At 39.1% G+C, this 12,083-nt stretch overlaps 1 protein-coding gene across 1 annotated transcript; it reads left to right on the forward strand.

Moving 5' to 3' along the window:
- The first annotated feature begins 409 nt into the window (after positions 1–409).
- On the forward strand, positions 410–5,349 carry LOC112959651 (arylacetamide deacetylase-like 4). The gene is made up of 4 exons (XM_026053707.1): positions 410–580; positions 2,921–3,137; positions 3,833–3,896; positions 4,578–5,349. The coding sequence occupies exons 1-4, from the start codon at positions 410–412 to the stop codon at positions 5,347–5,349; spliced, it is 1,224 nt and encodes a 407-aa protein (XP_025909492.1).
- The last annotated feature ends 6,734 nt before the right edge of the window (positions 5,350–12,083 follow it).

The following is a 12,083-nucleotide window of genomic DNA, read 5'->3' on the forward strand; positions in this document are numbered from 1 at the left end:
TATAAACAAAGGTCGTGCCTTAATTACCCTAACTAATACACTCGGGAAAAACAAAAACAACAAAAAAACACAATTTCTCTCTTTTTTTTTCTATAAGGCAGAAAACAGTTATATCAGATAATAGACACAGTTAATTTAGAAGTTCTGTTAATTTTGACAGACAAAATGACGACGTAAGTGAGGTGTGAACCTTATAATCACTAACCTCCTTGACCACACTAAAGGAAGCTGTGCCGGGTGGCACTGCCGGATGTTTGCGTGTTTTTGGCGTGTGGCATCCTTCTCCGTAGGAGGAGGGTGGAGAATTTGGGCATGCAAATAAGCTCTGTGAGGAGTCAGGCTGGAGGATATAAATATTGACAGCATCATGTCCAACAGTTCTCTAACAAGTCATCCTCAATAAATTAAAATGGAGCTTTTTTATCCTTTGGCATTAATAGCAGGAATTCTGGTTGCTTTCATATTACCGGTTATAGTAGCAAGGTACCGTGAGGACTTCAAGGCGGAAATTCCTCCTGAAGTTGACCAGCCTTTAAAGTTCTACTTATATCATTTACTATATTCTCTGATGGAAATGATGGTAAGTGTATCATGATATGGGATAGCTTGGTGTTCAGGAAAGGAGATGCGTGGACGGAATTATGAGGGTATGCATTTAAATTCTGCAGCTATGTGTAATGGGAGCCACACAGTAACAAACACAGACTGTAAAATAAGGGCCAAAATTTGATGCACTGTTTTATTCCTGTGTATAAAAATAGCCTATGGGAGGTGAGTTTTACTTTTTTCATCTTTTTCTTTTTTTTTTTCCTGAGTTTTGCCATATTTGCACTGCAATTAAAACTTGAATGCTTTCTATAATGAAATGACTGTCCTGTGGATGAGAGGACACCATTGGATATCATTTAACTTAACTGCAGAGTTCTCTATTGGAGTAACTGAAGCCTTCTGTATCTCAGTGCATTTCAAACTATTTGATCTATTTTCTGAGTTTTGATATACCTATAATATTTTTCCTGTCCTTGCCATGGCTCCTGTTCTGCAGTAACTGGGAAACCACGGAGTGGTTTTAGCAATTTTTGTAGGGAGCCCATCTAAGTTAGAAGTGTGAATGTGATTGTTCTTGAACAGTATGTATTCCAGCTTCAATTATAATATGTTCCAAAATATCCAAWTCCCATTTAGGAAGGCAGCATCTGAAAAGGAAGCTGCCAAATGTAGTCTTAAAGTTCATAAATCTCAAACCGAATACTTTCTGCTATTTGGCAAGTGAATCAATAATTATTTTAAAAATAGAAGTATGGCCACCATATGATCCTTCACAAAAATAAAAAAAATTGTGGCAGAAGTTAGACATTCCATCTGATAGCTTTTCATGGGCATTATTTCACAAAAACAGCTCTGCTGATGTGATAATTTGGATCCTCTTTTTTTCCTCACATTTAACACTTTTTAGAACCTAACTAATATGATATGTTTCACCTACAAGCACCTGGTTAGGAATAGTCATCTTTTTTTTCGTTTTGAATGTTTTATTATTCATTCTCAATTACTTTGTTATTGCTGGTCAAGAGGAAGTTTTTTAACAGGACAGGTACAGATTTCCTCTTTCTCCTCTGTGGCAGTGTTGTCCCAGAATGTGGCGATGCCTCTGGGACATCAGAAGCCCCTAAAATGAGAAAAGGAAGGATGATATTTAGAGAGAATGCTTTAATATCAAGACTAGCATAAATTTGTGATCAGCAAACTCAATAAAAAACAGGGATGTTAAAAGTACGGGCAAGATGTATACACTTAAAACATACACTCAAATACACTTAAATAATTTAATTTTTAATACACTTAAAACATGATATTGCGGTTCTGCTAATTTCAGCCATTCCAAAATCATCCCTCTGACAAAAAATAGTGACTTAATAGGCATGACAGCTTTTGGTGTCGCATGTATAAGATAGCTGGAATCCTGCAGCTGAGAACGTTCTGGCTCTGTCCTGCGGCAACGCTCCTGTGAAGCAAAATTACTACCTAAGGTTAATACTTGTATCGCCTCTGGGATAAAGTGAACGAATTCAAATCAAAGGCCAGATACAAAAGATTGTAAAGATCAATTTTCAAAAGCATAGTAAGCTGTTGGTTTGTGAGGCACTGGCAGAGTATGTACATGGAGGCTCTTGTTATCCAAAGAGGTGTGATCAATCCAATTGGCAAGTAGTTCCTGATGATTAATATCATTCCAAAAGAATGAACTGTAATCAATCCAAGGCAATTAAGTTATCATTTAAGAGGAAGAGAAATATCATCTCTAGCAGAAAATGCCTCAGTTATAACCTCTGCTCAGGACCAAAGATCACTAAGTTAAAACACTTGTACACCAACTGGCATGAGTCTGGTGCTCCTGCTTTACTAAATATGCTAGGAACTTTCTTCCCACCTAATCCCAAATACTTAACAAATGCATCTGAAGTAGACAGGCTCCATTTATAATTAACAGAGGTGATCAGAGTACGACTTAGCAGAGCTGAAGCTKGGATCAACCTCAAGAAATGCTTTTTTTCATGGACTCCAGAGAGAGCCTCAGACCTCATGACTCCTAACTTATGGACCTCAGTAAATGCCTGATAATATGTGTGATAAATCCAGATGACAGAGATTTTARGATGTATTTATATAATACATTAGATGGAAAAAGCATTTTTTTTTCCAGATAAAACTCCATCTCAAATAATGGAGATGTATATTATTACTTTCACTTTTTTTTTTTTCACTTTTTGCAAGTGAACTCACAAAGTCATTAGGGTTATCTACCCTACAGTAATCCTGTAGAGTGTCAAATGACCGATATAGCTCTAAAAAGAGGAGAAGGTGGTCTTAAGAATATGGATTTCCTATACTAATTTCTCATTTCTCCTATTATATCTAGGCAAAGAACTTAGAATATTTGGGTATCTTGAAGGAGCATATATTTATACGATTCCTTTGTGATGGGCTGCCAGCACTCAGGGATCCAAAGCTCTTCACAAAGGATCAACRTTTCGGGGAGGTGCCAGTGAGAATTTACCTCCCAAGATTGGCATCTGCAAGCAAGCGGAGAGCAGTYATCTTCATCCATGGAGGATGTGGGATGTTTGGAAGCATCAGTAAGAAACAAAATTTCTTTCTGATCATTCTGACATTATAACATTATAAATTATGACATTATATATTATGACATTATAACAATAATTCATGGTAATTAATTATATTTTTAAAAACTGTCCTGAATCTAAGAAATACTTCAAGCTTAGTTTTGGAGTGGTCTGTAACATCTATTTATAAGTGTGTGGCAATGATGCATGTGTTTTAGCTAGGTTATCTTTATTCAGTTTAAATCTTTAATCAGTTTAATTTATTAAACAGTAATCACAAAAAATCAGGATAAATAAAAATAATTTTTAAMAATTCTAAAAGATACTGTTTTCACAGGCCCTAGACATTTGCATGTTCTGTAATGGAAGGTAAAATACATTGCTGAACAATTACCTGTAAGCCAGAGCTTCTGGATGGAGGGAATTCAGAATGAAGGTTGAAGGAATACTCAATATATTTTTAAATATAACAAAACAGGTTTATTTCAACTCATATCCTCGTTATGAAAAACATATAAAATTAGACTTTTTAATATAACATAATTTCTGCCTATCTAGACACAGAGAAAYGGGCTGCTTTCTCAGGAGACATACCCGCAGAAGTCTCTGCTTCAAATATAAAAATCACTTAGACTGGGCTATGGTATCCGAATTAGCATTTTAAGCATTTTAAGATATTAATACTCTTGGCAACATTTGTTTCCCAGGAAGCCATGAAAAAGTGTGCCGGTACATAGCCCAAAAGTCCGATTCGGTGGTTGTGTCTGTCGGGTAAGTGAGCTCCTCCCAGCGTCGGAAATGAGAATGGCAAAAACTTGATTGGATTTGAATATTTGTTTTATGAAGATACAAATTGCCAACAATTTTCTGAAGGATATATTTGCATGTTTTATATTCTTGACCCTATGCAAATGATTGCTTTTGTTCTTTCATAACAAATTATAAGCTGCTTTTCTGATTTCAGATTTCCCTGTTTTAGGAGACTGGGGATAAAGAGCAAATAATAAATAAAGTGTAATAATATTTTCTTTAAGGAGACTGTGGGGATAAAGAGCAAATAATAAATAAATAAATAACGTGTATTAATATTTTCTTTAAACTACATCAGCTACAGATTCTTTTTAAAGATGGATGGCTGTAGGACTCAAGTCTCCATGTTCTGTTATGTTAAACTACTCTAGAATAAGCCCCTATAGTCAATAGTTTGGCTATGTTAGTCTATATATATATATATAGTCCATGTATAGTATATAATAGTTTGACTATAGTTTGTCTGATGGTTCAATAGACATGGAAGAAGCTGTGCTGCTCTGCTTCAGCACTCAGGATTTGAAACCAAATACACATTTTTGAAAATATATAGAGAATGTGGATGCATTTAAGATGCCACATTAAAGCACTTCACCGATGTATATATTTGTATACGTATTTGCTGTCTTTTGTACATTCCAGGTACCGTTTAGCTCCTGAACATAAGTATCCAGGCCAAAATTTGGACTGCCTTGCTGCTACTGTTCACTTTTTGCAGACTGCAGAAAACTACGGGGTGGATTCTGACCGCATTATTATTTGTGGGGATAGTGCTGGGGCCACATTCAGTACCAGTGTTTGCCAAGAACTGACAAATAGGACAGATATTCCAAAGATACGTGCCCAGGTAATGATCTATCCATTTCTCCAAGCTCTGAATTTTAATCTGCCTTCTTATCAGAAAAATGCTCTCATTCCCCTCTTGTCCCGGAAGCGTTTAGTTCATTTTATCCTCAAATACCTGAATAAGGATCCTGCTTTGGAAGAAGCTCTTTTGGCAGGTTCTCACGTTCCTGAGAGTATAAATTTAAAATACAGAAAGTGGATAAATCCGGACCTTATCCCAGATAAATTTAAGCAGGGCTATAAAGCACCACTGTCCACTCCATGTGAAGCTCAAGTCTACGAAGAAGTCAAAGAAGTATTTGAGACAACATTTTCCCCACTATTAGCAGAAGATTCGGTGGTTTGCCGCCTACCTGATACCTGCATAATCACCTGTGAGCATGATGTGATCAGGGACGATGGGCTGCTGTACAAGAAACGTCTGGAGGACAACGATGTAAAAGTGACCTGGTACCACCTTGAAGAAGGCTTCCACTGCGCCCTGGGATTTTTTGGTTACAGTATTTTCTCTTTTCCATCATCAAAGAAGATCGTCGACCATGTTGTAAACTTTATAAAGGGCTATTAAAAGGGAAAGCTAGACTACAGTGAARCATGTTATGTGGACTGGACTTCTATCAGTGATATTTATCATATTTGCCATCTGTTTATATATTTGAATCTAGGCAAGGAATATTAAGTTAGGACAGCATGATATTTAACTGATATTAAATGGGAAACTATCTAAATTTATACTTTCTTTTTTCCCCCAACTCATAACTTTGAAATCCTCATTTTTTCTTTAGATAATTTTACTCTCTTCTTCTGTTAGTAAGATATGTTCGAAAAGCCCATGTCTAATTATCAATATAGCAAGAACCTTTTTAATAATAATAGATTTTAAATAATAATAATTATTAAATTGCTCTTAAATAATACGGATTGCTTTTTAATAATCAGCAACCTGTGTGCTCACATATTCACATTATGGGTACAAAATCAGCGTGATAATATGAATACCTGATAGGTGCAATGCAGGAGGAGGGAGGGAGAAATCAAACAAAAGTTGTAAATGTATCTGAATGTCCTCTACACAGGCTATAAAGTTCTCTTTTGTAAAATACTGAGTTGTGCTCTGAGAAGAGAGAAACATAGTTCTTTATAGATTTTGTAACCTGTTAAATATTCAACTTGTTTCTTTTGCTCAGAATTTGAGGCAAAATTACAGAGAACACTGCAGCTGCTAGAATAATTTTGGCTAATGCCCAAAGCATGAAGGAAAAGAAAAGAAACGCACACAAAAAATCAGTTCAGCTTTTAACTTGCTCACCAGGACAGAACCACCTGAGGCCAGGGTAAGTGTCCCGGCATGTCAAAATAGCTGGCCACGCAATGCCTCGRATTTGTGAACTGTTTCAACATTGCTCTTTTGTCATCTTGCACTTGTGACATCTATGCATGTGCAGGTGAGGAAAGAGGTCAGTATATATCTTCACTCTCTGCCAGCCCAGCCGTGAGTAGGAAGACAACTGCGGGTAAAATCCTTAGCATTGTCATCATATAAATTTAAYGTGGTGACAAGTTAGCAGTTAGAAATCAGCGGAGCAACATGTAAATACTGTGAATTCTTGCTCTCCCATCTCTCTTGGCAAACTGAAATATCTTCACGCTCTGCTGAATATTTGTTCTTCCTATTTCAGATATTTGAGGAAAAAAATATACTTYCAAGAGTAAATAACGTGGTAAAGCTCAAGATGCTCCAACTGCTTAGAGATTACAGAATTTGCTTTGGTGATATAACCTGATGGGAAACTTGGAATTCATTTTGGTTTCGGACCTCAAAGGGAGGGCTGGCAAATGAACTTAGATGTTTGTAGAAAAATCTAAAACACTGGTGAGGAAGTCAGTACCTGCTATAAAATCTATGCAAAAAGCTGCATGTTATCTGAGCACTTAATTCACATTAAAGTCCATTCTGCTACCATTATACCATTACTGGTATATCAGCAAGTTGGGTCAAAGTTAGCTGTCAATCCTCTGGTATTACTCACACTCAGATACACCCCCAATCCTCCATGCTATTTTGTTTGTGTAACTTCCCCATTAAATACCTATTATGCTTCATTTTTCATCAAAAAGCTTGAGATTCTTATCATCACCAAGCTAGTAAAATGTTGATCTTTTTTTTTTCCCATGCCATTTTTGTGTTGTCTTCTTTCCTCCTTTGGTTGCTAGCATGTTATTCTGGTCAGCATTTCTTTCTGTAGCAGCCAGTTTACATGTTCATGCATGAAAACCCTGCACATGCCCATCCCTTCCTGCGCAATTCCCCAAAGACATTATCCACTCCTTACTTCAGTTCACTCTCAAGACTCTTCGATGGAGCTATACAGTGCTATAAGCTTTACCATGCATACAGAGAAAATGAATGAATCAAACAAACAARCAAAAACAGCAACAGAAGCAGCATTCCTTATTTTTTCACATCATTCTTGAATCATATTCTTGTACTCATGACCCTTTGTAATGACAACCCGTGCCCCTAATTCTGCCTTACCAAGTTTCCTAAGATGTTTGAAAATAACTCACGGACTTGGTAGAGCAGGCTTTATATCCTGTGATCCACTTGGGAAGCGCTGTCCTAGTTTTGTACCCTATCTGTGCAAGAAAAAGGTATCAACAAAATGATGGAATTATGGTATTGACTAACACCGACTGCAGCCTATTACATTGCATGGTAACACTCTTAATCCTTTATATCCTTTCAGCATTTTGAAACTGCAGAGCACCTAATAATTAACTTTTGCAACAGCCTTTTGCCACTGGCAAATATCATGCAAGTATCTTCGCCGCGCTGGGAAATCTCTTAAATATCCTTATACAGAACACTGTATAATTAGTTCTCTGTCTCTTCTCTGCTTGCCAAGCGCTTACCGCACTGAACAATCGCTTCTGGGAACTGCTTACCTTTCTTGGCCCTAAATGATGGGCTCCCATCATTTAGGAGTCTTGCCCCTGTGCGATACTGGTGATCAGCAGAGCTCCTGAATTTTAAAATTGGTTTTATCTGACACTTTCTGCCAGCATGTCCCTCTCTTGGCCTGCACATTCGCTGAGTTACAGTCAAGCGCTCCCGAGCAGACACAGCCTCGCAGGCTGCCTACAGGATTGTGCACACGGACGTCTTTGTACCAGCACTCCTGCTTGCAAAGGAATGCACAGAAATGCAAGAGTGCCCTGAGAAGCTGCTGCATATAATGAGTCATTAACAGAGACTGCCTCTCTGAGGGTCACCTGGGCTCATTGCTCAGGACTTGTCCTCTGCAGGCTGGTCCAGTCCCATTGCAAGCACCAGATGGCCCCACACTCCATGGAACTCAGCAGCTACTCAGGCCAAGCARCTCCTTTCTCCAGCTCCAAGCAGCACCTTTCTCAAGCTCAGGGATCTCCAGCACCCACGTTCAGCCGTCTCTTCATACCTACCAAGTCTGAGACTGGGGAGACAAGAATATGATTGTCCCCTGGAAGCACTGTAGACACAGAGGCTGAGCTATTGTCACCGCCTGAAGATTSCCMTAGGGAATATCCCATGGCTGCTCAGTTGTTAGCATCTTTCTTACCTTTATCGTGTGCTRTCTCCAGCAGTGTAAGAGTTGGTGGGTGCCACATCAAGGCAGATGAAAAAAGTTTCAGCCACTGACATCTAGCTCATGGCTGGAAATAAATAAGGGACTTCTAGGGACAGGAGGCACTGGGGTTTTGCCACAGGGATTGGGTCCTCTGGTCTCTTTGAGGGGGTAGGAGAGTAARTAAAAAGCCAGAAGTAGGAGAAAGGGAACAGGCCAAAGAAAGGTTGTTTAGGGAATGTGTTCCAGCCTGTGACTCAAACAAGCCTGCAAACTGCTGAATCTGTGCTTGTAAAAACCAAGGGCAACTCCTTGCACTTACAGTGCTCAATTGAAAGCAATCCACTTCTTCAGCAACAGCTTCAGCAATCCACTTCTTCAGCAACAAGCAAAGGAGCTTGTTTCCTTTACTGCTGAGGTCTACATCCCCATACACAGGGCCTGTGTGGAAGCTGAGTGATGGTGGGGTGGTGGTGAGAAATCAGAAATCACTGACATGCACATCTAGACCACACCTAACTCGTTAGGACAGTCTAGCATAAAGCTGATTAATTACTTTCACTATTGAGTGCTAAAGTGGGCAGCTGTAACTCTGCTTTGTGTAAGAGCGTTTCCCAATGTTTGCGTCTGCGTTGGGACAAGGGCAGATTTTGTGTGCACCTCGGTCTTACTAGGTCTGAACTTCCTCCATTTCCTAAGACAGTGCCCCAACCACCGGACAACTTGCCTTTCACCAATATTCCTTATCAAGCTTGCACACCATATCAATGTCATAAGCAAAAACAAACAAAAAGGGACTTGATTTCATATTTAGACGGCAATAACCTTGAGACAAGGGAAAGGAGCTATTGGGAAAGAATAATCTCTGAAAGGTTACGGAATAAAATGAAGAAAATTTTGAAAAGAATGAGCAGATCATCAGATCAGCTTCTTCTGGATAACATACTGCAAGGTTCCAAAATGAAATCCCTTTTTGTTTATTCTGTATAATTAAACAATGTTCTTTAGAGTTTGAAGTTAAGTCTGAGGTCTTCTTTGTAATGCAGGTTGAGCTGTGCACCCTAGAGTTTTCTCATCCTCTACGCTTAAGTTTTATTTTAAGATATATTACTAGTTCAGTATAGCCCCTGTGTAAATAAATGGAAAGGAAATAATGCTGTTGCAGACATAAGGCAGAGATGCTAAAGTTCACCAGCATGGGCTGCTAATGCCTAGTCAATGTTACCAGAAAGGAAAATATCAGCTGGATGAAAGCACATACTGTACATATTCCATGTCCTTATTTGTACTTGCAGCCACACCTGTCCGTAATGTAATCCTGAGATGACAGACACTGCAGCATCCCAGTGCTCAACCAAGAGGCTGGATTCGGGCGAGAAGTCAACTTTTCACATTTTCACCTGCTGTTGCTCCATGAAGGAGCAACAAGGACACTTCAGATTGCGTGGAACAGAACCAAGCAGTTGCAAAGCTGTAACTGCAGAACARTATGCAAAATCAGTAGGTCTTTCAAGTTGCACGCAAAGGGCAATACTGGTGCCAGCACGAAGTTAGAAGCCAAGATAATTACAAGGATGGGAATCATTGGGAATGGGCTGCTTGTGTTTGCTTCCAGCTTTACACACAAATATTAAATTACCCTGTGAAACTCACCCCTGTAAAAGCAACGAGACTAGTCACCATTTAAAACCCCATGAGTGCACTGGTCAAGCCTGGGTACCAGATAAATATTATGCTGGCCCTCTGTGAAAGAGAGATACAACTAGGAGTCAATCTGACGTGGAAACAGAGCCTGGACGCAATTTTCCTTTGACTAGTTTTTGTCTTTAACCCTATCAGAAATTCATTTTTATGWGCTACATATTACTTACATTATTACTTATATTTATTATTACATATATTACTTATAATTACCTCTTAATACATAATCGTTGTATATTATTTATATTTATATATATAGGTAAAGCAGCTCTGTGGAGAGGGATTTGGGAAGAATTAACCATGAGCAAGCAACGTGCCCTTGTGGCCAAGAAGGCCAGTGGGATCCTGGCCTGCATCAGGAGGAGTGTGGCCAGCAGCTGGAGGGAGGGGATCCTRCCCCTCTACTCAGTTCTAGTGAGGCCACATCTGGAGCATTGGGGGCAGTTCTGGGCTCCCCAGCACAAGAGGGATGTGGAGCTTCTAGAGAGGGTCCATTGTAGAGCAATGAAGATGAATAAGGAACTGGAGCATTTATCTCCAGGAAAGATTAAGCAAGCTGGGCCTGYTTAGCCTAGAGAAGACCGAGAGGACATCTGACCAGTATGCATAAGTACCTGAGAGGAGAACGTAGTGAGGATGGGACCAAACTCTTCTTGGTAGAGGCTAGTGACAGGACAAGGGGTAATGGGTACAAATTAAAACACAGTAAGTTCCATTTCCGTATGAGGAAGCAGCTCTTTATTGTGATAAAGTAATGGAACAGGCTGCCTGGAGGGTTTGTGGAGTYTCCTTCTCTGGAGGTCTTCAAAACTGGCCTGGATGCCACCCTGTGCCATGTGCTCTGGATGTCCATGCTTGAGCAGGACTAGATGATCTCTAGAGGTGCCTTCCAACCTCGACCATGCTTTGATTCTGTGATCTTAACACAAGACTCCTATCCAGAGCTAATACAAGCCAGCCGAGCGCTGTTGACTTCAATGGAATAAATCCACATCTAATAATACTGTTATGCAGTGTTATATAACCACAGCACCACTCTTCAGCAATTATGCTGTTAGAAATAAACTCAGTTAAATTGTAGCAACTGAGACAGCTGTGAATTCTTCTCCTCTGGGTTTGCTGTCAACAGTTCTATTATTATTATTTTAGCAATAGTGCAGTACTCATGGAAGGCTCTCAGTCACAAATCAGAATGGTGCTATACAAAAAACAACTGAAAATACCGTCCTTGTCTCAAAAAGACTACATTCTAAAACTAGACAATCAAGTAATCTGAACATTTTCCCTATTTTCACACAGGGAGATATTTTCATATTGAGGTGTATATATCTGTGCATGTATGCATACATGTGCATTTTACAATACGCATAAAGTTTATGTGAGACACCCAAAATATCCTATTAAATGCCTTCATATTGGTTCCAGAGCTAACAACAGATGGAGATAGTGCACAACTCAGCACAATTTCGCATGACCGAATAAAAGGTTAAGAGATGTTTCTGCAAGGCGAAAATCTTGATTTACTACAAGTCTGCAGAAGTCAGGTGAAGGAGMAAAATAAATCAAGCCACTGAGCAGCTCTGAAAGTGATTACCAAGAAATCCTGTTCCACAAGAACTAAGAAATAATAGAGGCTTGATTGTATTCAAGAAAGCAAGAGAGGCGGAACAGGTTTGTGTCTCCTCGTAACACTGATGCTACAGATACTGTCAAGCTCTGGTTCCGTGGTGATGGGCACAGAATCAAAACTCTTTAAACGTAACTATGAAAAACTGCTTGTGCAAGCCTCATCTATGATTAATTGCTACTAGTCTAGTTAATTGTATGTTTGATTGCCACATATTTTCATCTTCCTATTGGTATTTTTAAAAGCTAGATGACAGGATATGAAGAGAATTGCTAATCCTACGCCTTTACCTACAGAATTACTTCAAAATTGGGAGGTATAAGGTGGTCACAGCTGGTTCTTCCATTTCACTCTTCACAGTGAAGTGAG

This window comes from Nothoprocta perdicaria, unplaced genomic scaffold, assembly GCF_003342845.1.
Source record: "Nothoprocta perdicaria isolate Ctin4 unplaced genomic scaffold, notPer1 scaffold_117, whole genome shotgun sequence".
In the NCBI taxonomy this organism is placed as follows: domain Eukaryota; kingdom Metazoa; phylum Chordata; class Aves; order Tinamiformes; family Tinamidae; genus Nothoprocta; species Nothoprocta perdicaria.